Source organism: Nothobranchius furzeri, chromosome 11 (assembly GCF_043380555.1).
Source record: "Nothobranchius furzeri strain GRZ-AD chromosome 11, NfurGRZ-RIMD1, whole genome shotgun sequence".
Lineage (NCBI taxonomy): Eukaryota > Metazoa > Chordata > Actinopteri > Cyprinodontiformes > Nothobranchiidae > Nothobranchius > Nothobranchius furzeri.
The window spans coordinates 70,957,045-70,984,019 of NC_091751.1; the positions used below are offsets into that span (position 1 = coordinate 70,957,045).

The 26,975-nt window shown below is 42.9% G+C and overlaps 2 protein-coding genes and 1 long non-coding RNA gene across 5 annotated transcripts in view; all 3 read right to left on the reverse strand.

The window, feature by feature from the left end:
• Nucleotides 1–1,190: 1,190 nt before the first annotated feature.
• Nucleotides 1,191–25,132, reverse strand: zgc:110269 (probable flap endonuclease 1 homolog). 2 transcript variants are annotated; one of them, XM_054738239.2, is made up of 11 exons: nucleotides 24,977–25,132; nucleotides 16,565–16,631; nucleotides 16,364–16,466; nucleotides 16,150–16,216; nucleotides 11,220–11,281; nucleotides 11,002–11,138; nucleotides 10,037–10,097; nucleotides 9,809–9,940; nucleotides 9,589–9,752; nucleotides 9,344–9,488; nucleotides 1,191–1,930 (listed from the first exon to the last, which is right to left on the reverse strand). In XM_054738239.2, the coding sequence occupies exons 1-11, from the start codon at nucleotides 25,056–25,058 to the stop codon at nucleotides 1,874–1,876; spliced, it is 1,077 nt and encodes a 358-aa protein (XP_054594214.1). In that variant the 5' UTR covers nucleotides 25,059–25,132; the 3' UTR covers nucleotides 1,191–1,873. The 2 variants fall into 2 exon arrangements, with proteins under 2 accessions (XP_054594214.1, XP_054594215.1); XM_054738240.2 differs by having other exon boundaries at nucleotides 9,589–9,734; nucleotides 24,977–25,131.
• Nucleotides 22,135–22,667, reverse strand: LOC129161187 (uncharacterized). Its single transcript, XR_011515533.1, has 3 exons — nucleotides 22,530–22,667; nucleotides 22,386–22,455; nucleotides 22,135–22,267 (listed from the first exon to the last, which is right to left on the reverse strand). It is a non-coding gene; the product is annotated as an uncharacterized lncRNA (long non-coding RNA).
• A 640-nt stretch (nucleotides 25,133–25,772) lies between the features above and the next one.
• LOC107373846 (mitochondrial fission factor homolog A) overlaps nucleotides 25,773–26,975 on the reverse strand; it is a 141,362-nt gene continuing 140,159 nt past the window's right edge. The window contains exon 6 of one of the 2 annotated variants that reach the window (XM_054738248.2): nucleotides 25,773–26,071. In XM_054738248.2, coding sequence (XP_054594223.1) covers nucleotides 25,999–26,071 — 73 coding nt within the window. In that variant the 3' untranslated portion in view covers nucleotides 25,773–25,998. The remainder of the gene's footprint in view (nucleotides 26,072–26,975) is intronic. The other variant, XM_054738246.2, reaches the window with a different exon arrangement.

The following is a 26,975-nucleotide window of genomic DNA, read 5'->3' on the forward strand; positions in this document are numbered from 1 at the left end:
AGCCAATATCAACTGGATGCATCACAGGTTGTCCTGGATGAACGTAAATGACAGACTAGCCTGACTCTCTCTTTGCAGAAAACTTGGACATCACATGAACCTTTTAGTTTATTCACAAAGTTGCTACCGACATGTAAGAGACATGCTTTTAACACAATTAAGGAAAGCCTCCCAAGTAACCTTTACCCTTCCATTGCCAAAAACTAATGCCCTCAAGAGAACAGCCATCTACAGAGCTGTTTCATATTGGAATAACCTGCCTCCAGGAGTGGTATTAATAAATCATCACGGCAGATTCAAAAAAATTCTTAAGACTTTGGTCATACATAACAATTTAAAACTAAATGACTGATGTGGGTTTTTAATTAGTTTTCTATAGTTATAACTGGCCTGTTGATGGGGGGGGGGGTAATATTTTCTTATTCGAATGATTTTTATCTTTGCTGAATTTTCTTATTAATGGATATGTTTGTTTGAATGTTTTGTATGTTCTTTTTCTTACACTGCATATGTACTATTGTAAATGTTTTTTAATGATGCGGACCCCTGGAAGAATAGTCCTCTCTATGGTGAAGACTAATGGGGATCCTTAAATAAATAAATAAATCAACTCTGCATCAGTCGAGGTATTCCTTAAATGTGTAAGTCTCCCCGGAGTCTCCATGCTCCGGAGATCTCAGCACAAAATGTTACTGTTATATATCTTCATGTTTTTGGCACAGCAATATATTGGTTCTGTTTTGTTTTTGTGTCCACCCCTTTTCTCTCTTTCTGCAGGTCTAGAAGCAGATTCTTGTTCATCCTTTGTTGTTTATTTTTGTGACCCCCCCCCCAATCTTCCTTTCCTCGCTCCTCTTTCTCTGTAACTTCCGTCTCTGTGTCCATTTACTGAATACATTTCTAATAAAGTTTTGATATCAGGAGTGGCAGTATAGCTGAACTATGCTGCTCCACCTGTGAGAGTGAAAGTGTAAGGCTCGTCTTCAGCACTCAGACATGAATTCTGATTGCTTTACAGCCAGACAGGACACGGGGCCCAAAAGAAAGCTTCACACCCTTCGTAGAGGAGTCGGATAAATCTGTAATCAACCAAAACATGAGTTGATCATTTATTGATTGATCTTGATTTTAAATGTAAAAAATATTTTGTAGCTTATATATTTATACAAACAAATAAAAATGACATTACAAACATTTCAAAACTTTAGATTTATTGGGAATAACTCAGAAAAAATGACCCAATGGAAACCTTTCTAGAGTGAATTAAGTCACACAACCAACAGACTCGGGTTTAATATGAAAACTAAGCATTTACACATACAAATACAGAAAAGCCAGTTGAGCTTTTTAACCTCTTCGTGACACGGGTAAAGTTGTATCACTTCCTTTTTAGAGCTTTATGAAACATTTGCTCATGTTTTGGTCTCTGCCTTGGCTCAAGTCACACAACAGGTGCTGGTTGAATATCTATTTAGGAGACGTCGCTCGTCTCTGGTTTTGGCTCTAGGAAGGTCTCTCCAACAATGATTACGCTGTTCTCTCTCATTAAAGCCCTCCTAGCCGCAACAGAAACCTGCAGGATGAACTGAGACCAGCTCAGCCACATAAGATCACGATGGCGGGTTAGTCCAGCTGTTTTCTCACAGAAGTTTGTTTTTACATAATGTTGAAACTTTAGTCAATCAGCTATTCAATAGTAGCTGTTATGATTTTAATATCCAGGCGATCAACGTTTTTTGATCCAACCCTAAAACATGTAGAGCAACAACAGAATATCTAAGATCAGAATTCATATGATTATAATGGAGTCACAACAAGTAGATTCTTATTGGAAGATCCCCGGTGGATTCTGGAGACGACGATGAATTTCTTCTTACTCTGCTTTTGGTCTCTTTGTGTTTGCACCTAATGATGATCCAACTTCCACAGCCTTTAAGAACAGAACAAAAATAAATGAGGACTAGTCTACAGACTGGCTCTCAACATCAAAAAAGTAAGCATGGGTGCACAGTTACAACAGAAGGTTAAAGTTTAGAGAATGAATGATAATATTCCAGAAACTGTAATCATCCTTATGGGTCTGCTCTGATGAGTTAGATGTGATCAAATGTTTAGGAATCTCATCTCAGTTGTTTGCTTGAATGCTTTAATAAACCACTGCTAAGGGGAAAATGTTCAAAAATGTTACGATATTATGAAATTATATCATCACGTGTTTCTCCTCCAGCATCCTTAAATCTTCTGGTGCCCAGATCAATATAATGGGATTTATTGTGAATGACCAACACTGTAGCATACTGGTGGCCATTATGTACCAGAAAAAGCATTTAAGTTACCAACATCAGGTTTTTAACGGGGTTAAATACTGGTAGTGTTTACTCTGAACTAAACTTAAAAAAAATAAATACATAAAATAAAATACACAACAAGCCTCAGAAAATATTCTATAAAGGTATTTCTGCTAGAGTCCTTGACAAAAACTGTGATATTTAGTGTTGATTTTGTTTGATTTGACAGACTTTAAGCTCAAAACCACTGCGAGACGTTAAAGCGCCACTCTGCCTTGTCGTCTGCATCGATATGTATCTTCAACTGTGATTGGTCAGATGATGACATGTGACTAACACACTAGAACAAAGATAGATTGTGAATAAGATGAATCCCCCCTCCTTTCTCTGGTTCTCATAAAGAGTGACTGAAACCCAACAGAGAACCAATCCCCCCCACGATTAATCTACACGATTAATGTGAACGCCATGCACATTTGGCTTCAAAAATGGCAATTTTCGCCGAAAAGCTACAAGTTTGCAAGTATAGAAGAGGACGTGAGCTGCTGATGGCATGGCAATGCACACTGGCCTTTGATGCCTGGCCTCTATCTTATGCCAGCTGGCAGGCCCATTTCTAAATGTACTCGGGGATTTTCTAGTTGTTTTTGTTTTCTACACGTAGAAGTTCAGTAAGAGAGTGAAACTGTGTTTTATTTACTTGTTACAGGCAGTGCTTTAAGTGGGTCGGTACTTCTTATTTAAACCTCTCTGCATACCGGGACTTTTTTTTCCAGGATACGATGAGTACTGGTAGATTTTCCAGTCATTCACTAGTCGAAATCTGCAAGATTTCTGAAAATGCATCAGCCTATCTCCAAGTAAATAGCAGCCATCCACAGTCCCCCCAGCGCTCTGTCCCAACCCTCCCGACCCTCCCGAACAGCCTCATTTCGTGGAAGCTGTTGCTGGCTATGGCGCGGTCACGCGCATAAACACTCCATACCAGCAGATTGTCTCCAAACACTCAGACTCTCCTCGATGAAGTCCAAATTAATTCATTTGGAAAAAGACGTCTCCTCTGCATCTGCTACTTGTAAGAGGAGGAGGACGTGATTATTGGTGTGCGTCACCTGCTGTTGCGCATGCTACCGCTGCCACGCCTGCTCTCTGCTACCCAGCAGATGCGCTTGACGCACCGCCACAGATTTTCTCAAAATGAGCAAAAGCAGCATCACTGCCATGAAGCGTGCGGAGCATACAGCACCGTCAGCTCAGGCAAGAGGAGAGAAAATAAAGAGATGAGTTTTCTGGCACCATGCAAGTTCCCGCAATGATTGACAGCAAGCAGCACCTGAGCAACCAGTGGTCAGATGTGGAAGAGATGGCATCCAAACAGAAATATAGATCAGGAGCAAGCACAAGAAAGAAAAAGTCAGAACCAGCGGAGGAGTGTGCTGTTGTCATGAGACAGAAGAGAGAATTATTGTGTCTGGATGTGGACTGAAGATGGACTTTTACAGCAGCCCTGATTATCATTCATTAAATTCAATTCAGTTGATTTATACAGCGCCAGATCACAACAAGAGCCGTCTGAAGGCACTTCATAAAGTAAACGTTCCAATCAGTAAAAAGTTTGCTATACAAGGATCCCAGCAGATTGTTAAGACTCTGTTACTAGTCAGTGACTCGATGCAATCTGCTGGGTTCCTAATATAGGAATATATATATATATATAAATGAAGTGAATAGAGTTGTTTTTTCTCACTAAACTCTCCTACACTAAAGTCTGACACGTTTTACATGCTTGTTTGAATTAGCCATCAGAAAAATTCAAACCGTTTTTAAAGGTAGTGGCCAGACTCTGCATTAAAATAGTAGAAATGCAGCATAACTACACTTTACTATCTATATAAATATGAACTGGGTTCAGTTTTAATTTTAAGGAATTTTGTCATAAATCATTACAGAAAATCCAAATCCTCTCCTCCAGACAGCGAAGAACTGTGTTCTACTTACGTTACTCCAACACGTAAAACAAGGCAGCTGCTGTTGCTAGTATTGTGAATCACTGTTATTTGTTTACTGTCGTGCTCTTAATTATTATGGAAAATTGCGTTTACAGCTGCAGCAAAAGGTCTGAGCTATGTGTCAGTGTCCTACATGCAAGTTTTAAATAACAGGTCTGATCTAAAATAATAACCCACATCTTTAAATCCATCTAGAACCGCACCGCTACTTCTGGACTCTAGAGTCCCATTAGCATGACTGCAGCAACACTGCTAACCGTGTTAGCTCCGGTAAGGAAAAAACAAGTCATTTGGGAAAGCTACGAAACACACACACACACACACACACACACACACACACACACACACACACACAGATATAACCTAAAAGATGATCTCCATATTTCAACAACAGATCCTCCGTGGACCGGTAGAACCTCCGTGCCATCCTGGATTAATGCAAACAATGAGCCAAGGTAATGAGTTACTCCAGCATCAGGAAGATTTATTCTGGTAAATTATCGATTAAATATTACTGGAATTATATCAACATATACATGCAGCGGTAAAACTGGCAGCACATTATTTTATTTATCTGTAGATAAATAATATTATATTGTATATTATATAGAATTATATTGGGACACATGATGGAGCTAAGACCAGCTGAGAACTCGCTAGCTTAGAGCTCCTGGTGGAGCACAGAAATGAAATATTTAAGAAAAGTAAACAAACTGTACGGATTTTGGTTCTGAAGATAAACAGAATCAGGTCGCGGGTTTTCTGAGTCAAACGGTCCAAAACATGTCTGCACCTCTGGTAGTGATATCCAGCTAGCGGGGTGGGAGTTCGGTTTAACTTCTCGGGTAATCCTTTATCCCAGAGAAAAAACAAATGTGACCGACTGTCACGAGTTGGTTCAGGAGGAAGTTAGGACCCAAGATGCAGAGAACCAGACGGACGAGACAGGGGTGGAAGATGAAATAAAATCCTTTATTTAGGAATAATCCAAAAGGCAGGGAGCCAAAAACAAAAATTAAAAATGACTAAATAAGTGATCCAAAAAAAACTAGAAGCTAGAGACACTAGAAACACTGGAGAGCAAACGAGACGAGTATGACAGAAACACAATGGACCGACAAACACATAGGGACACAGACAGGGTTATATACACTGGGGAGGATGAGAGGGAGATGAACTGCAGGTGTGTGGGGAGAGAGAGAGCAGGTGAACTAAATTACTAATCAGGGAGGAAACTAACGTGACCTAAGAATAAAACCTAAAGACAAGAAGAGCAGGAAACATAACGGAAGTTACGGTGTAACTATGGTTCTGTGAGTTCCTGGATGACTGCCAGTGGCAGTAAACAGAGTGGATGTATCTCCTCGCGCTCTGCGCAAGTTGAGTACTAATGTAAACAAAGTCACGCACGTGACACGTAGCGCACATGGTCGCGAGTCTATAAATTACGCGCCGATAGCTACGTTCGGGTCTCCCGGGATCTTCTCGCCCGAGAAGTTCCGAGTGACCCCTGTGACTGGCAGTCATCCAGGAACTCACAGAAACATAGTTACACCGTAACTTCCGTTCTGTTTCGTTCCCTCCTGACTGCCAGTGGTAGTAAACAGAGTGGATGACTAATGCCAGCAGTGTCACGAGGAACATTAAACTCACCGTCACTCAGGAGGTAGCCGCCAGAGGCAGCACCGCCGAAGCGAGCGTGGACCCGTGGCCAACGTTGAGGCGGTAGAAGCGTGCAAACGTGCACGGAGTTGCCCAGGACGCCGCAGCACAGACATCCACCAGTGGCACACCTCTCATTGCCGCCCAGGATGTAGCAACACTCCTGGTGGAATGGCACACGATCCCAGGGGGAACCACTGCACCCACTGCCGCATAAGCCATAGCAATGGCATCCACGACCCAATGCGACAGCCTCTGCTTCGAAAGGGCCCGACCCCTGTTCACTCCTCCGTGACAGACAAACAGCTGGTTCGACTGCCGGACAGTGTTTGTGGCCACAATATAGAGCTGCAGTGCCTGGACCGAGCACAGCAAATTCGCCCGCCGTTGTTCCTCTGAAAGAAATGGGGGAGGGAAATACGCCCCCAGCTCGATTGCGGCATTCACGTAGCCAGAGGGCAGAACCTTGGGAAGAAAGGCAACATTGGGCCACAGCGTCACCCCAGACCCATCTGCCCTCCACCGCAGGCAGGCGGGGCTGATGTCCAGTGCGTGCAGCTCACCGACCCGTTTAGCCGACGTCACTGCCAAGAGAAAGGCGGTTTTCACAGACACCACTGCCAACGGGGCAGTAGTCATTGGCTCAAAGTGTGGCCCACACAGGGCCTGCAGGACCAGGGGAAGGCCCCAAGCAGGTGCCGGCCTGCACAAGGCAGGATGCAACCTTCTCACGCCCCGCAGAAACTGGGTCACCAAACAGTGAGCCCCAATGCTCCTGCCATCCAGAGAGGGGTCGAGACTCGGTTTTTTAAGAAGCGGGTGGATTACAGCGTTCTTAAAGTAAGCAGGGACCTGACCCGAAACCAGAGAAGCATTAATTATAGAGAGCACGCTGGGACCGATGGACCGAAAAGCACTTTTAAACAAAGATGAGGGTAAGATGTGGAGGGGGCATGCAGAGGTCTTCATAGAGTTAACTAGTTTGGTTAACTCAGGCAAAGAAACAGGAGCAAAGCTATCCAGGATGACGGACCGGGTTGGAGTCGGGAGAGGCGGCGATAAGGCTGAAGGAGAGATGCTAGATCTAACCTTATTGACTTTGTCCACAAAGAAAGACAGAAAGTTCTCACAGTCTGTAACAGAGTGGATGGAGGCTGTAGGAGAGGCAGGAGAGACGATGCTGCTGATGGTGTTAAACAGCACCTTGGGGTTCCCTTTGCTCTGGGACACCAGGTTGGAGAAATAGGAAACCCTGGCGTCTCTGACTGTGGAGTTAAAGGATGTCAGAAGATCCTTTAGGTGCAGCAGATGGACGTGGAGATGGGTTTTCTTCCACAAACTCAATTTTTCTGCACTGGTGCTTCAGGCTGCGAAGGCTGTCATTAAACCAGGGAGTAGGGTTCACTGCAGGAACTGATCTGGTACTGACAGGACAGATGTTGTCCAGAATGGAGAGGCAGTGCTCGATGAACTGAAAAGTTAAGGAATCTGGGTCGTTATCAGAAGAACAGGGTGGATCAAAAGCAGCAGAAAAATTGCTAGCTGTGCTCTCATTAAGAAAACGAGAACTAACCATACTGCGAGCAGGAGGTGGGGACGCAGAAACTGACAAGTTAAAGAAAATGCAATGGTAATCAGAACTATAAACATCCCCAGGACAAACACTGTCAGCATTTAGACCCAGGGTAAAAACAAGGTTCAGAGTGTGCCCCCTGGTGTGTGTGGGGCCAGAAACATGCTGGGTCCTGAAGGAGTCCATGAGGCTGGAGAAGCTCATGGAAAGGTGGTCTGAGGGATCATCAACGTTGATGTTAAAATCACCAACAATCACTAGTCTGGACAGCAAGAAGGTTTGACCTAGACTGAAACTGCTTAGGAATGAGAATCAAAGCTGCATTATAGGTACTGGAAATAGATTTAACCTTTCCAGTACCTATAACGTAGCTTTGAATCTAATTCCTAAGCTTGGGGAGAAAATTATGACACGTCTCTAAAACCCTTTTCAGATAGACATTCTGGAATATGTGTGGACAATTCAATCTGGTTTGTAACCAGAACTGTTTTCTCAGACACTTAGTAAAGTAAAGTTTTCCAGTGCAGAGAGGAGACAACCAATAGAAGCACTGATTTGATCTCATTTCAGAGAAAAATAGAACAGGTCAGATGCACCTAATAAATAAAATTACTAACAAACTCAGGAATCTTTCTTTGCTTCACTGTTCTGGTGCTGAAAATATCACTAATGCGGATCAAAGGAGATACACAGATGAATGCACCTCTTATTTATTATTTGGAGACTACATTTACTGCAGCTGGCAGAGGCAGAGATTTTTTCTATTGATACACGAATTTACAGAATCATTTTAAATGTTAATAGGGGAAGACTGCAGGAGGGAGCGGTAAAATACAGGGGGTCCCCAGCAAAAACAAGAAACTTTACGAGTCTGATGAAACCCGCTGGTTTTCCATCAGGCAGTGCTGGGTCAATGTTATCGAGCTCAGTCCGGCTCGGCCGTGAACGAGCCGAGGCGATGTCGTGCTCTGCTTAAGAAGAAGTGTTATTTTCCCGCTTCAGAAGAAGCGTCCAACGTGATTTTACGCTTTCTCCGAGACATGTCACGTCGCTAAGTTGTTAGCGCCGTGCGCTAACACGTCCATAGTGCAGCGTAGCCTGCTGGAGGTTTTAAGGGTTCAGATGAAACACCCGACCTCTCAGGCTGCTCACACATCGATCTTAAGTTGTCGCTGTTGCGCTCACGCCGTAATACAGTATTAGATGCGGTTAAAGTCAGACATGAAAAATAAATAAATTTTACATGAATAAGTGATGCTTATCCTGGTGGGGGGAGGAAACCCTGTCAAGATCGTCAACACTCGTTTATCTTAATGCTATTGAAACATGTCAACCAAAAAGCATTATATCCACTGCTACCTTTCTAATTTTAAACTCAGTAACTTATGCTGTAACTTCACCTTGCCCTGCCTGCTCCTCCTTGCTGCCCGCCGGCTGTGATCACAAGCGACAACATAGTAGTTCCCGCTGCTTCTTCGGGAAACAGCGTAAAAACAAGACAAAAAAAACTTGGGATCTTGTAGACGTGGCGGTGGGATTTCAGCCGTGGCGGCCCGCCACGGCTACGCCTATGCAAGGGAAACCCTGAATGGGGTATAGGGGTAGTCTCTGCTCTGCCGCGAACTTCAGTTCATCTTGGACAAGAATTGGGTTTTATTGCGATCAAATCCGCACTTATTACGTTTGTTTTAACGAGCCGCTCCTAAAGGTGTCTGTCCTCAACTGTCCCCGTGCAGTCTCTGAAAGAAGCTGATTTTGTTTTTCAAAAAGCAAAACCTGTAAAACTCTAGTCTGTTTTGTCCGTGACTCACTTGGCTTCTCTTTCTGGTGACCATGAAGAACTCTCCCAGCCGGGTCTGCCGGTGACACCCTGCTGCATTCTGCTGCTCCCTCTTCTCCCGCCGACTTTCTCGGCTTTCACGAAACATTTTCATACGATGGCGGATTCGCCCCTCCCTGTCACACATGCACACGCACACGTGCGTGCACACACAAACACACTTGGGTTAATAACTGATGGAGTTAGAGGTCAGAAGAACGGCAGAGCCATGCTGACCTGTGGTGTTTGAGGTGACAGAGGATCTTCACCAGGGCCTCCTCGTCTGGTTCCATCCAGGTTAGTTCAGGGACCTGGGTTTGTGGGGCCTCCAGGAAAACGTTCCTGGCTTCTTGGTATTTCCAGGATTCTGGTACAGGATGGGTCTGAGGACACATATTCATCTGATTCCTACATTTATCTCTGTTCTTTTATAAGGTGTAGAAACTCTGTCCAATACCTCTCTATTGATGTTCAGAACCACATTCTCAATGGTGCGGTGCGTCTGGATCAGAGTCAAAGCTCTTTTAGGACCCAAACCACGTAACTTGTCACAGTAGTCACAGCCCAACAGGATACAGAGGTCAACAAGCTAAAACAAAACAAGAGGAGGAGGGGTAAAAGTTTGTTTGTGAAGATTGTGACCGAATGGTCGAATGATCTGAGAGACAAACTTCTGCAGTCTTACCTCCTTCTGACTAATGTGGAGTTCCTCCAACAGCTTTGCTAACGAGTATTCAACAACAGCACTGAGAAAACAAACAGAGTCATCAGATCAGACTAGACAGGAAGCCCTTTTACAGATATGGTATTAAAATGTGGCCTCAGACTCTCCAGATCCAGATCCAGGATCTATCATCACACAAGACCTTGGTAACTCTGTCTGGCAGCAAACACCAGCCACCAGCGTGAGTTTTGATAATCATCGGCTCTGCATAAACAACCAGTGTTTCCCCTACATTTGCTTTACCGTGGCAACGCTGGAATTCCAGCATGTTCCACATGTGTGATCCCGGAAAAGGCGGAATAAGTAAAGAATGAGAGAGTGGTGATGAAGGTCACACCAAAGCTTGAACAGGTGAGTCTTCAGCTGCTTTTTAAAGGAGACCACTGAGTCCACTGATCTCAGGCTCAGGGGGAGAGAGGTCCAGAGTCTGGGGGCCACAGCAGCAGATGATCTGTCACCTTTGACCTTTAGCCTGGTGCTGCACAACCAGTAGGCTTTGATCACTGGACCTCAGGGACCTGCTGGGGGTGTAGGGACTAAGAAGATCACCAATGTAAGATGGTGCTTGTCCATGTAAGGCCCTATAGACCAGAACCAGGATCTTGAAATGAACCCTGAAGTTGACTGGCAGCCAGTGAAGCTGGAGGAGAAGCGGGGTGATGTGGGTGTGTTTGGAGGACTTGGTCAGAAGCCGAGCACAGGCGTTCTGAACCACCTGTAGACGGTTCAGGGAGGTTCTGCTCAGACACGTGAAAAGAGAGTTACAGTAGTCTAAGCGTGAGGAGATGAAGGAGTGGAGAACTGTCTCAAGTTCAGAGCGGGACAGAATGGGACTCAGCGAAAGAATGAGTACATTTTAATGTATGACTAAAACCAGTGTAAGAACATTAAACGTCGTATTTAAGTGTCCAGAAGTGTGTGCTCACCTGTTCCTCTTAGCATTCAGCTGACGAATAAGAACTTTAGCCCCAAAGGGTAGAGTGTCCATGTCCTCTGACGCCACTGCATCCACCACCCCGTTTGCCACCAGCCGGGCACACATGGCCTCGGCATCGCCTGGAGCCTAAGAAAAACTCCTGTGCATGAAGGTGGGGAGGAATAGCAACAGGTGAAGCTGCATATGCATTCATATAAAACGTTCTACCTGGATGACAGGTACACCCAGGTACTTCAGGAGCTCCACACAATCCCTGGTCTGGGTTGATGCTGTAGGGAAAAAACAAACAAATGATAATGCAGAACCTAAACCTGTGTCTGCATCTTCTTACCCGTGTGTGTGTGTGTGTGTGTGTGTGTGTGTGTGTGTGTGTGTGTGTGTGTGTGTGTGTGTGTGTGTGTGTGTGTGTGTGTGTGTGTGTGTGTGTGTGTGAGACTGTACCTGTGTGTGTACCTCTGCAAAAACCTGTACATGTACTTGTGTGTGTACCTGTTTGTGCATCTCTGCCTGTCCTGTACCTGCTGTAACGTGATGAAGGAGCTATTCCTCCAAGGTATTTAACTTTTTCCACGGTTGCCTTTGACACCGCGCCAGAGTGCATGAAACAGCCTCAAGGTCATGCATTCGCTTCTAAACTGTTTACTTTCCAGCAATGAAGACAGAAGATGAAGACTCCTTTCTTTTCTTTGTTAAATCAAAGAACTCTATTTTCAATAAAGCTAATCAAAACAACTGTTAGTCAATAATACAATGTGTCCGATCTGTGAAATAACAATATTATTACTAGTATGTTATAATAAGTAAATGACTTATTCTAGTCACTAGACTCGCTGATACACTAAGGTAAATAATCACACGACACATTGCTGTACTGATCCAATCAGAACCTTCCTAGTCTGAAGCGTGGCAGAGTCTCCGTGGTGTTCATTAAATCTGTCAGCTTTGATTCGTCCAGAATCAAAAACATCCAGATTAATTAAACAGTCCAACGCCATCTTAAGTTCAGTTCTCAAGATCTCGTTCTCAAGATCCCATGAAGTTCACCGCATGTTAAGTGAAGTATGGACAGGCCATCTATGCTTCTCTTTTTAAGCTAAGAACTAACAAGCTGGGAAAATACCGTTGTTACCAACCAAGCAACGGTACCTTTCAGAATAAAAGCTGAACTCGCTGACCCAAGGAGGGTCCCCTTTTGACGCCGTGAAACACCTGTCGCTTTTTACCTGGAGACTATCCAAAGACTGGGTTGTCGTACTGTCGACGCTGTTTCATCGGCTCCAGTACCAAAGGAGGGTCGTGGACCTGGCATCCAGATCTGTACGGAGGTCTCACTGAGGGTATGTGGATGCGACACAAATGGCGTCTCATGTGTTTATGACTACGAGTCTCAAACTCTGATCAGTTAGGAGCAAAACATCATCTCCCACTCAGACTTTGCTTCTCCGGATGTGAAGGTTCTGAACTTGACATCATTCACCTCACACTTCATTCCAACAGAACATCCATCATTAGAGTTAGTCTTGTTACATTGTTTAAAATTATTTAGTAATAAATTTCCTTAAACGTTTTAAAGCTCTCTCTCTTCTCTAGTCTCTCAGTTAATACAAAGTGTTATTAGAAAATCCCTGCATTTAAATAACCCAGTGTCCAAAAGATGGATTTCATACTCGATATGAAATTTTATGTCTTATGGTCCTTAAAGAGCAAGTCACTCCAAATCAACATTTTTTTGCTTATAAACTATATAAATGAGTGTCTGATCGTGCTGTAGACACGTGTAGTCAATAATTTGGCATTTTAGTGCATCTTAGTTCAAATTAAAACTTTCTGCCTAAAACTGTCAATGACGCACCGTCGTCAGGCAAAAACTCTGCACTGCATTTGAATTAAAATCTGCCATCGCTATTGGCTAAGAGGTACACTATGATGTTACATGGTATATTATGATGTCACAATGTTGTGAGTGTGTGTATTTGTTAGAGGCTCCGCCCTCTCGGTCTGCTAGGCAACAGCATTTGTTGCATTTTTCAAACAGGAAGTGGGATTTGAGTAAGAATCTGGTAGGGGGTGACTTGCTCTTTAATTAAATGTAATTAACATCTTCATTACACTGCATACCTGCATTTGTAACTGTAGCTTCTAACCCATTGACGCTACTGGTTGCTCATGATCAGTTTTGTTTCTTACATGCGCTCAAAGAAGTCTCGACGTGTCCACCTTGGTTTCCAACAGTCCTTTCATTATCATCATCATTCTTTCTTCTCTTTTGGTATATTTCCACTCAGTTTAAAGACAACACATACCTCCAGTGAAACAGTAGAAAACTGTTTGACTCCCCCTCATCAGCAACACCTGACCTGAATTACAACTGCCCTTATATAGTACCCTAGCGGCAATTAAAAGAAAAACAAAGAACTAAAACAAACATGACTCCTACACACCGGCCCCTAATTGCATGTGACGGGAAGGCATAGCAATTAATAAACATTAATACAAGGAGTCAAAATTCGAATGTTAACACATTAACTGCATGGCTGAAGAAAAACCTCTAGGGGCTAAACCAAGGCTCACACCTATGCACAAACCAGTGCCTGGTTAGCATGTAGCTTCACAGAATATGCATACTTTGGTAATAGGTCTTTCTATCACACTTGTTTTCATTTGAAGCCAGACCTTTCTCATCCGGGAATGTTCTTATGATTCTTCCAAGTGTCCAAGAACTCCTAGGAGTTGTGGAGTCCATAATCATGACAATGTTTCCCGGCTCAAAACATCTTTTCTTTTTGATCAATTTTTGTCGCTCCTGTAGCGTTGGCAAGTATTCGCGAATCCAATGTTTCCAAAAGAGATCTGAAAGGTATTGGATTTGTTTCCATCTTCTATTGGCGTAGAGATCGGTTTTGTCGAAAAGTCCAGATGAAGGGATTGGTTTTCCCTTCAGAAGGAGCAAGTGGTTGGGTTTTAATGCTTCAAGGTCATTGGGAACCTCAGACAGTTTTGTAATGGGACGATCGTTCAGTATAGCCTCAGCCTCACACAGAACTGTATGGAGTCCTTCATCATCCAACATTTGTTGACAGAGCACAAAACCTTCCTGATCATTTGAATGCGGCGTTCCCAAACACCACCAAAATGTGATCCAGAAGGTGGGTTGAAATGTCATTTGATCCCCCTTTGTGACATGGCCTTTTCATTTTTTTGCTTTTTAAAGAGGCTAGTGCTTGTCGTAGCTCTCTTTCTGCTCCCACAAAATTAGTGCCATTGTCAGATCTCATGCTTGCGACTAGTCCTCTTCCTGAGACGAATCTTTGCAGCGCATTAATGCAGGAGTCTGTGTCCAAAAAGTATGCAACCTCAAGGTGTATGGCCCTGCTCGTCAGGCAAGTGAAGATTACTCCGTATCGTTTTACGATGCTTTGTCCTCTTTTTACATTAATCGGTCAAAAATAATCTACTTTGACATTTGTAAACAGTGGTAGATCAGGAACCACTCTTTCCTCTGGCAGATCTGTTGTTGACCGGGTTTTGCTCCGTGCCTTTTGCAAAATAAACATTGTGCTATGACCCTTTTTGTAGCTAAAACACCATTCGTTATCCAGAACTTTCATCTTACTGTTGAAAGAACATGACTTCTTCCTCCATGCCCTAGCTGCAGGTGGTAATGATGAAGGATAAGCTTAGATATGTACTGATCTTTAGACAAAATAAGTGGATGCTTCAGGGGGCTCCCACTTGCCCTTCATTATGGACAATCTATGATGAGCACAGAAGTCCAATAAAAAACACTACTTGAATTCTGATCAGGGGGCAATTCCTCCCCACCACACCTCTCCAGGTCCCACCATCATTACCCATGTGAGTGTTAAAGTCCCCCAGCAGAACGAGGAAGTCACCAGAGGAAGCGTTCTCCAGCACCTTCTCCAAGGACTCCAAAAAGGGTGAGTAGTCTGAACTGTAGTTTGGTGCATAAGCACAGACAAGTCAGGACCCGTCCCCCCACACAGACACAGGGAGGCTACCCTCTCGTTGATCAGGGTAAACACCAACATACAGGCACCAAGATGGGGAAATCTGCAGAGGTAACACTTTGCAACGGTTTTCTGTAATCGGTTCAACACACAACAGAAGAGTGAACACTCTGTCATAGTTTGCATATGCTCAAATAACTCTCGTTACGCTGTTTTCATCACCAACTCCCAACAATTTATTTAGTCTCAGAGTCTTTTATAGTCACTCAGAGACAAGGGTACAGGTGAAACATATTGGTGTAATCACGTCTGACCAATCCGCTCTTTGACAGGAAGTCACATCCGAACTTCTACATCCTCAAAATGAAAGCCTGACAATGAGAGCATATAATATTTTACATAGCTCAACAACTAGTATGACCATTCCTGCTCGGCGCCTCTCAGTCGGGGCAACTCCGGAGTGGTAGAGTGTTTAGCCCTCTCAATAAAAATGGTTCCGGAGCCAGAGCCATGCGTCAAGCGGAGTCTACCTATATCTAGTCAGAACCTCTCAACCTCGTACACCAACTCCTTCCCTACCAGAGAGGTGACATTCCACCTACCGAGAGCCAGCTTCTGTATCCGAGGATCAGACCGCCAAGGTCCCCACCTTTAGCCCCCACCCATCACACATTGCACCCAACCCCTTTGGCCCCTTTCACAAGTGGTGAGCCCATGGGAAGGGAGACCCACGTTTCCTCTTCAGGCTGTGCCCGGCCGGGCTCCATGGGTGAAACCCCGGCCACCAGGCGCAGCCGAAGTGCCCCGACTCCAGGCCTGGCTCCAGAGGGGTACCCCGGTGACCTTCGTCCGGGCAAGGGAACACGGTTTCCATTTGTATCATTCATCATAAGGGGTCTATGGGCTGCACTTTGTCTGATCCCTCAACTTGGACCTGTTTGCCATGGGTGACCCTACCAGAGGCATAAAGCCTCAGACAACTTAGCTCATTTGATCATTGGGACACTCAAACCCCTCCACCACAATAAGGTGGCAGCCCAGGGAGGGGCTACCACATTCCACTGTCTGCGTTCCACTATAATCGATTATGGAGCGCTTCTTCTATTATTCAGAATAATTTACGTCAGCATCTTGATGCATCAATTGTTTTCTTCTGCTCTAATGTGTACCTGTGCGTGTGCCTGTGCCAGTCGGATTGAAGTTGCTCCAACCAGCTGCCTCGGCTCTCCTCTTCAGCTGCAGGAACAGATATAATCAAACATCTCCTGTATTTGACTGTCTGCTACCAGGTTTAGACATGTCTCTCTGACCAAAACATGTCCTGGAAGCCATACCAGGTACCAAAGGGAATCAGTGCATGTCTGTCCGGTGTATGTCTCTTACCACAGCTGACTTTTCCACCGGAGGCCTTCCATCTAAAACAAATACTGGCTTTATGCCGTGTTCCAAGAAGGTGAGCGTACGGAAGAACAGACCTGTCAGAGGGCTAGAGACAAAATCAGTCAGTCTCTAATTCTCAGAGACGATCCCCATGTTTCACACACCAGTCAAACAAAAGCATCATGGGTGACATCAAGGTCTCACCTGAGTGTGGGTGTTGCTGCTCGGAACTGGTTCACAACCACAGAGGTGTCCAGAGCGATGACTTTACCTGTGGACAAACACACCTGCTGCATTATGAACGATAAACTTCAACAATTTACCTTCACAAACTACAGCTGCTCTTCCCCTGGACGTCAGACCTTTTTAGTCAACATCAAACACTTATTTTACACACTAAAACTAGTTCAAATGTAAAAGCATCCTTACCATGACTCAGTAATTTGGTAAAACCAGTGACTCTCATTAGTCATCTACTGTCTGACCTTTACAGGCTCTCGCATCATTGAAGAGTTTTGGCTCATTCCTCTTTACGATGTGGCCTCAGTTTTTCTAGGTTTTGTGGTCATTTGTGTCTGCTCAGCGGTTTTGAGGTCCTACCAAAGCACTTACATTTTTTATTTTACATCTTACAAAACTTAATTGTTTTCTTTTTCAGTCATTCTGTTATAGATCTGCTTCTGTGTTTGGGACAAGGTCTCACTTACACCGCTAATGCAAAACTAAAGTTTCCAAATGAAAAGGTTTAACCAAGGGCGTAGGAACAAGGAGAATATTGGGGTGCACACAGGTGTGGTGCTCATGTGGAGGCTGACGTATCTGCTGACAGTGTTTGGTGCCCTACGTACACACATTAAGTGATGCACGTGGGCGGAGCACCGGTGCTGGAAGGGACGCATCATGGAAACCTGACCAATCTGTTAATGCTTTTAACAAAACTATGTCCTAAATAAACAACACTGCAGAACAATCACAAATATATTTTACTCTACAATAATTGTGCAATTGTAAAGGGAAAAGAAAAACCTTTGAATCCGTTCAATTATTTGAGAATCATGGAGTTTTTTTGTTTAGCATCCAACAAATGGCAAACAAATGGCAAAAAGAGCATTATCCTAGGTAAAACCGCAGAAGATGATTTCCTCCTGTCACTTGCAGCCACAAATTCACTTCTTGTTCAGTAAAAAACAGAAACAGCAACATGGTTAGGTCTGGTTTTATTTTATTTATTTATTTATCTCAAACCATCGAAAACATGAAATTGCATATGCACTCCCCCATATTCCTGGTGCATACAAATTTTTTTTTTTTTTATATGAGGAATACGATAAACATATGCTGTTGAATGAAACAATACAAAACATACAATAACATAAAACCATTTGAGAGGGAACTGGAAGAAGCAAAAGCTTATCTAGTCCAGCCCCAATTCAGTTAATAAATCACATTTGCTCACATTAACAAATTTGAAAGTAAAAAAACTTTCCTTTATGCAGGTCGTTCTATCTTCACCTTGCTAGTTGCTACATAAAAAGACAGTTACAAAACAATTGTTCACATTAATCTACAGAAAAAGAAAACAAAACCAATAAACAACAAAAACAAAATATTCCATTTGAAGCCAATTACCATTTTTATCACTTGCTATTTATGTATGAGTCAATTATAAGTTGTTTATACAACATTTGAGTCATTAACAAAACTAGCATTAGCACCTTAGCACTACTGTACTATCAACTTAGCTAACTATAAGCAAACTATAATAATGGCCAGATAACAAATATCCCAACCACTTTTGAAACATTGCATACAAAAGATTCTTTGGTCACGAAAATAGCTTCAAACTAAACTGTTTGTTTATAAGTGTTGGTGGTATGGCAGCTAGCATAGCAGCATTCGACACAGTAGCCTTTTCCGCGTTTGGTTCCTTGACAACCTAGACCAGTGGTCCTCAATAGGCAGCTCGCGGGTGGCCCCCGACATTTTTCTATTGTTACTAATCTATGGGAACATCCAACCAAATCCCGGGCTAGCCTCTAGTTCTCCAGTTTGCAAACCCTATTGACATGTTTTTACGTTCCCCCTCTACTGACACCTCCTTACTAACTGTCACTACTTTAGCTTCCCCCCTCTACTGTCACCTCTTTAGCTTCTGGCATGAAGACAATGACCGTTGACTGCTTCTGAAGTCGAAAAGCTTTGTTGTTGTTGTTGTTTTCATTTAAACATTCAAAGCCTTCTCTCCAAGATAGATGAAATTAAAGTTTATGTTCAGACAGCTAAACCTGATGTTTCAGTCATTTCAGAGACCTGGCTCAAGAAGTCAGTACCTGACTCTGCCGTGTTCGTGTTTATAGTGTATTTTGTCAGGATAGACCAACCAAGGGTGAGGGGATTATTATTTACTGTAAGGAAAGTTTGCAACGTTCAGTCCGCGGGCAGCAGAGGACATTGTCGCCCTCCGGTATCCACGTCTCCTTATCTCTATGGCTTCCTTAATCCATCTTTTGTATTTCTGTTGTTCGGTGGTTATGATGCTTGTGTTGTCCCAGTCCATTATGTGGTTTTCTGATGGTCAATACAGGACCATGAACAAGGACAATGGGGTTTACACATTGGATACCATACCATACCAATTTATTTATAAAGCACCATTTCAAAATAGCATGCCAGCTAACCAAAGTGCTGTACATAAAGAGCCAAATGCTTGAACAAATCAACAAAACACAATGAAAGCATGAAAATCAGATAAGATACATAAAAACATAGCATAAATAATCAAGGATAAAAATTCCTAGTAAAAACAATAGAATAAGAGAACAGTTAGCAGCACTATCAAAATAAATATAATGCGACGAATGATAAAAACCATTTGAAATAGCACAAATAAAACCAAAAAAGCTACAAGATGGTGCGAGGTGTTAAAAGTGAGCTACTGATTTATAAAAACTAAATTAAGAAAAATAAATCTGCTTGTGTATGGGACTGTGTCATAGGTGAGGGGAGAGTGGGCAGCAGAGGGCGACAACGTCCTCTGCTGGGCGCAGATAAAACGAGAAGGAAGTGACACCACCATCAGCGTCAGCTCTGAGGAAGTTTTGCAGTCTGCAAACGAAACGTCAGCAAGGTAAAAAAAAATCTTTTCTGTGTTTTAGAAAGAACAAAAAATGCAGTTAGAAACCAGACAGAGCAAGAACATACCAAAGATATTTACATCACTGTTATGCATTATTCAGTACAACCTGTCTAACAGTGTACTTATTACTTAAATGTAAATGTGTACATCCCTATAAAACATCTGCTTAATAAATGCTCTGAAACATTAACTGATATTTCTTTTTTTTGCCTGTTCTGTATATTTAATACTTGTTCAGTTTATTGGTATTGTTTTATTCATCTTGTTATAATGTTTGATTTTACCACTGAGCAGTGCGCAAAATTAAGTTTCAACAGTTGGTTAAATTCAGTGTTAAAAACAGATTAGTTTCAGAAATATTGTGCATCCACAGCTGTTATTAGTGATAAATAAGCAATCTGATAAGGTGTCAAATCAGCAGCACTTATCTGCCATAGGCTGACCACGACCACCTCATATCGGTATCGGCAATAGAAAATCCCATATCTGTTGACCTCAACTCTCACGGCAACATCTTGGACCCTTCCCCAAGTGTGCAAATGGCCTTGTTCAAGATGAGCAGATCCTCGCCTGGAAAACAGACGAGAGCAGATGGAAGCAGCAGGGGGAGTGGCTAAAAGCCGGCGTTTAAGTCGGACGGACTTCTCTACATGTAGCTTGAGGGTAACGATGGCTGAAGATATCGCGTTAGCGTTCATAATAGTGTAAATTGATGAAGCCTGTTAGCAACTGAAACACATCCTCACATGCTTGTGGATATCATATTGTAGACATGGTCATATAAAGATATGACTGTAATATTAAGTAAAGGTTATCAGCTGTAATTGTAGTGTCCTTATAGAAAACAAATCAGATTTCTCTTTAGGGCCGATGTAGTTGTCGTCATCAGCGTAACATGATTTACAGAATACATGTGACCAACTAACATTTCCCATTCTACCACTGGTCGCTTGGATCAAAATGTGAACCAATCAGATCTTAGGGGGATGCTGGTTGCTGTAATACTTTAAAAACCTTTATTAACAACTTTCACACAAACAACCAAACAGTTGTTTTAAATAAATTTAAATTAATTGCTGCAGACTCAAACGTTCAGAGCATCAACTAATCGTCCTAAAACAAACTAATTTCCTTAGAAAATACATATTTTCAGAAAAGGAACACAAGCCTTTTCTCCCGCAGCAATGGACTGTGGGTAATACACTTCACGCAAGTCCGCATGAAAGTGCGGATCAAGGGTGCAAAAGGGGCGTGATCAACTTCCGCACTAGAGAATTGGGACACCACTCGCACCCCTGGTTGGAATTGCGTAATTGAAGGGCGCAAGGGTGGAAGTGCGAGTATTGGGATTGGGCCCATCAAACCACAGACGTATATATTGACAAACCCTCTGTTGGCCGCTCGGGCGCAGGAAATGCAGTCGCCGTCCTAGATGGGTCGAGCTTCCAGCAGAAACTAACCAAAACAGCAGCAGTGAACAAGATGCCTGAGCTCTGTGCGGATTATTCCTGCTCTAATCGGCAGACTATTGAGATCATAACTCATGGGATTTTTAATGAGGAACTTTATTTCATTCAAATATATATATACACAATTATAAAAACAGATAACACAACCAAGAATGAAAAAGCAGCAGAATTAAGAGATACCTCTTATAGGTCTCTGTCCCTTTTTTAAATAATAAAAATTTACATTAAATAAAATAAACTTACTTTTAACAAGTTTGAGCATGTTTGGTGTTTGTATTTAGTAAATATAACTTGGCTGTACTGTATGGGTGTGTCCGAATCCACGGGAAGGATGCTTGTAAGCAGTGTTGGGAACGTTACTTTAAAAAAGTAATTATAGTTACTGATTACTTTGTCAAAAAAGTAACTGTTACTAACTGAGTTACAAGATTATAAAAGTAACTAATTACCACAAAAAATAACTACTTAGTTACTTTTTTCATTAAAGCATGCAAGAATTACTACAATAGTGAAATATAAATGACTATGGACTGGAACATAATAAAATGTATGTCAAAATGTTTTTTTATAAACCTGAATAATTTAAATAAATAAGCACTTAACAGGAGGAACTACTAACAGGAACATTACACTAATCTAGACTATTAAAAGGTCACTGTGTGATATTTAACAAGACCCCAATCTGCTAACATTTAAAATTGCAAATAGAAACACCTGTAAAGGTTCCCGAGCCTTTATATGGTCTCTCAGTCTAGTTAAATTACAGAAATAAATGTAATTTTGCACAGTATTTTAATTTTTACAGCTTCACATAATTGTGTGTTTTTAGCATTTCTGTTGCTGGTAATCTAGTCATGGTTAAATAAATAAATAAAATGACACTAGAAGAGGCACAAGCCTGATGGAGGACTTACATTTACTAACATGGGTCAGACCCAACCACAGAAGAGCTGAAGCTGGGTGGTGAACACACACAGGTAGTTCTAATAACACCTGAGCTCCATGACGTCTGAGACTGATGCATCAGTGTTACAGCGGGACTAAAGACATGATCAGGAACAGGTTACAGCTGGATGATCTAGGAAGGTAGAAAATCAGGACGTCTGAGCGGTGAACAGGTGAGCGGACCTTCGGGACGTCCTGCTGTCACGCTAAGAAGAGCACGGCTGCAGCTGATGGAGGTTCTCAGTCATCGAAGGATGGCTGAAGGCTTTCCAGGAACAGGAGATGTGGTGTTGTCTCTTCTCTTTCTATTCTGCCAGACGAGCTGATAGGTTACAGGTGTGTGAGGACGTCCTCATGCTGTCATAACCAGATGACAGGAGTTATCAGGTGATCAGCCAGGCTAATGATGAGATGCAGAAAGAAAACAAATCCAGGACAGTGTACAGTAATAATAATAATATGTGGTGTTGCTCACCTTATGTGCTCTTATAGAATATTAATGTGTGCCTGCCTCATGGTGTAGAGTCTATATTTTGCTGAGTGTCCTGCAATAATGCAGGTTATTAGTTAATTTACTTTTGATAGCAAAAACAAAATATTTAATGTAAAAGTTATTTACCAGGTGAATCAGCTCACATGTCACCACCAAGTGTCACAGGGCCAGAATCAGTAGCCTCCGTCATGATGTAATCACATACTTATTTAATTGTTAATATCTTAAAAATTCTGAAATGTTTTAATTTTTTTTACCTTGAACAGTTCACTGAGCTTGCACTGTCACTGAGGTGGAAGCTGGAATCAACAGCAGACACCTCACATCTTGGTCTTTCAGGGGGTGTGGATGCTCTGGGACCTTCTGGAAGATGAATTTCCGTCATGGTCCCTGTGGGTCACCAGACACACTGTGGCTGTGAACTCCATTCTGGCTGGCTATGTAAAAACAAAGAAGCAGCACATTTATAAATGTTTAAAAGAGCATAAAATCACATGTAACTATAATCTGTAAAACAAATTAAAACTAGAAGGTAATAATAAAATGTTTACATAGAAGATTATTAAAAATAATTCACCTTTGCTACGCCGGTAAGGCTTCACGTCAGCCTGGACAAGTACATTCTTGCAGACTACTAAATCAGTCTGACAGCCAGTGTCTTGGGTAGATTTAGCCTGAAAAAAAATATAGAAGCACATTGTTGTTGTTTATAAAGTCAGATAATATACAAAAGAATCTCCTATATAGGCGCTTTATAACATTCCTAGTGTGTGACTGTGATGGGCCATTCCCATCTGTACCGGGTCGGCCCGGGCCGGGTAGCGTAGGTTGTTTACATATCTGGGTGGCCTGGTATTGTTCCGGGCCAACCAAGGCTCATTCTCAGCCCTCTTCTCGAGGGGGTCTGCTTCAGGCCAACCAGGGCCAACACACCCACTGCTGACAGCAAATTCACACCTTCCATTAGAGCAAGCCTCTGATTGGTGGGTAGAACCAGCCCACATGGGCTTAAGGCAAGGATGTGTGGAATCAGCCGGGCCAGGCTGGGGCCGACTGGGGCTACCCGGCCCGGGCCGACCCGGTACAGATGGGAATGGCCCATAAAAGTCAGTCACATATGATGTGAATAGAGCCTGAAATGCGACCTCCTGCACAGAATTCCTTACGGAACCGGGTCACAAGCTGGATTTCACGCTGTAATGCTGTCTGTCAACTAGTGCTGCGTCAGTTAGAGACACTGTTGCAGAATTACCGACTGACTAGCTAAAGGAAGTGAACCACGTCTCTTAAACTTTGCATTTAGGTAGGAAATTGTCTTTAGAAGATGTTAAAACTTTTATTTAGCGTACTCACCTCAGACTGGAGCCCGCCGTGGTGGGGGAGCAGAGTCGGTGGGCTGCATCTAAATCGCGGAAGAGCCACGGTGGGCACAGCCTCCCTCTTCAAACGGAGACGTGCAGAATCGCGGGTAAAATGCTGGTTGCAAACTACAGCACCCGGCGGGAGCTGAATCTTTTCCAGACACCGATTGCGCGCAACCACTGGCGCCTAATTTCTAAGTCCAGCGGAAAGGAGTACAACCCCACAGAGCCACCGCAACCATACTACACTACACCTTCTCACCATACCAACACGATATGGAGCACTAAACCCGAACTACTTTGCTAATTACACTAACAGCCAAACACTAACTAAACTACACTATCCAACAGCCAAACTAACACTAAATAAGTATGTATAACACTGAAAGCTATGCTAAAGATTAGGATATGCTAATGCTATATGCTAATGCTGAACTAGGCTAGCCTCCTACACTCGCTTGCAAATCCAACTCCCAACTCGCCACAAGGCGTGGCCGAGACGCTCGATGCTTTATAACTTTGACACAGAGCTGCTACGTAGTACTCTACTGGTTTACGTAGTATCTTACCCTTTAGTCATTGGCTAAAATTTATTCAAAATGAGTCAAATTCTATGTTTTAAGCTGAAGGTGGCGCTATACGGTGGTATTTAGGCAGAATTTTTAATTTTTAAAGAAAATGCACCAAAATGCTAAAATAATGAATACACACATTTAAAAGACACTCATTTATACAGTTCATCAGCAAAAAAAAGTTAATTTAGACGTTACTTGCTCTTTAAGTTCCACTTCAACATGAAGCGAAATTATTGAACGTTTTCATGAGTTTAAACCGTAGGAAGCTAGTTCCCAGATGTGTCTGTAGTAATTATTAACGCAACCAAACGTTTAAACTTGTTTAACGCGGTGACAAACAAATTTCTCCGTTACTGATGTCTTCCGCTGTTAGAAAAATGACAAAAGTTTGATCCTACAGGGATGATCGACACTGACCTGGTGATAGCTACTGAAAAAGCGATTTTTGACAGGATTTTATCTTTGAGAAAAATCACGAGGAGCTTAAAGACGGATTTTAAAAGCTCGAAATAAAAAAGTGGGATAAAAATAAAAATAAGTTCGGTTTTTGCTAACGATAGTAGCTAGCTAGTAGCAGCGGTTTGACTGAGCTCTCATTAGCATGATGGGGGAAAACAACGTAATTGTTTGTGTTTACCTGCGTAGTCACTGATATCCCTGAAGGAAACAGCCGCAGGAGCCTCGGAGCGGATCAGATCAGCCAGTTTTAAGATGCCCATCGTGTTTGCCTCGGTCGCCTCTGTTTACACTTCCGGTTTCTTTTACCTGGTCTCCGTTCTCACCAGGACCCCCCCCCCCCCCCCGGCTCATCTCAGCTGGTCTTCATCAGAGCTCCACATCCAGCCTTTATTATTACAGCAGCAGTTTTTACAAAACATCAACACAAAAAATGATCAAACACTCAGATTCAACAAGACTCCCATTTCCCAGGTTCAGACAGTAAGGATCACAGCAACAACATGCCTGTAACACATGAGATGTATCACTCTTATTCACATTTGCGACACATAAAGCCACACGTTGCTTTATAGCGTTTTTATTCCACAACATACATATCAGGATGTTCATGTTATAGTCCTACTATGTACAAAACTTGTCAAAAACTCTCACATTCTAGATCCTGTCAGACAGAAAATGCATATATGAAGGGCTTAAATTTTAAATAAATATTTCATATGCTTCACAAATATCATAAAAGAAGACCCAAAGAACATCCAAGATAAATTTTATGGCCTCTGTAGATTTACTCTGGATATTTTGACACTTTGTGGATGGAAGTCATGTTCCCAAAACATCTGACACTCCAGTTAATTCTGGTTTGTCCTGAGGCGAGAGTTGAGACATCCCGGGGATTAAATGATGCAGTCTCACCTAATGTTGAACCACTGACCCCTCTTGTGTTGGTCTGCACGAATGAGAAGGTCTAATACCCTATGTGGTTTCATCCGTAGCACCTTGAGTTCTGATAGGTAGATGCAAACATCCTCACCAATAAAACCAATATTCATATAAACAAACATCGCTTATTGAGAGACTGAAGCAGTGAGTTATTAACGAGAAAACCAGGAGCATGTATCTCTGTAAATAAATATAAGCACATCAACATCAAATCAACCCATTTACCAAATAAATAAGATTTTCATCATAGCAGAGTGAGAATCAGCGCGACAGCACTTCCAAGTGGGACGTAACCTGGTCCAGAGTGGACCTCAGTGGCGAGCTGGACACCAACCTGTAAGAAAAGATGCCGATTTTCATCCCAACTGGAACAGGTGAAGCTTCATCTTCGCCTGATAGTCCTAGAACAGTTGTGGACATTTGCTTTACACAATGATTCATCAGTACTCTATATTTCACCAGTGATCTAGTCTCCTCTCCAACCCATTTAAGCTATCTCATTCACACCGAGTGCAGAACGGAATCTGCGTGGCTTCCACAAACACACAAACCATTCTGGCATTTACACCCGGTGCCGATCCGGAGCTGCAGAATCTTTCCACGTGTTTCTATTTTTTCTGGACGCCACATCCCGATTCTCATGAAGATGAAGAAATTACACGAGCCGACAGAAAGTGAGACGTGAGCCAGCGAGGAAATATGGTGAACTTCCACATAAACCCCGTGTTGAGTCATCCTTCTGTTAATGACAAGATCACAGTGTGTGGTGTACACACACACACTCACACACACACACACACACACACACTCACACACACACTCACACACACACTCACACACACACACGCTCACACACACGCTCACACACACACTCACACACACACACACACTCACACACACGCACACACACACACACACGCACACACACACACACACACACGCGCGCTCACACACACACTCACACACACACACACACTCACACACACACTCACACACTCACACACACACACACTCACACACACACACACACACGCACACACACACACACACACGCACACACACACACACACACACACGCGCGCTCACACACACACTCACACACACACACACACACTCACACACACACACACACACACACACGCGCGCTCACACACACACTCACACACACACGCTCACACACACACTCACACACACACACACACACACACACACGCTCACACACACACTCACACACACAC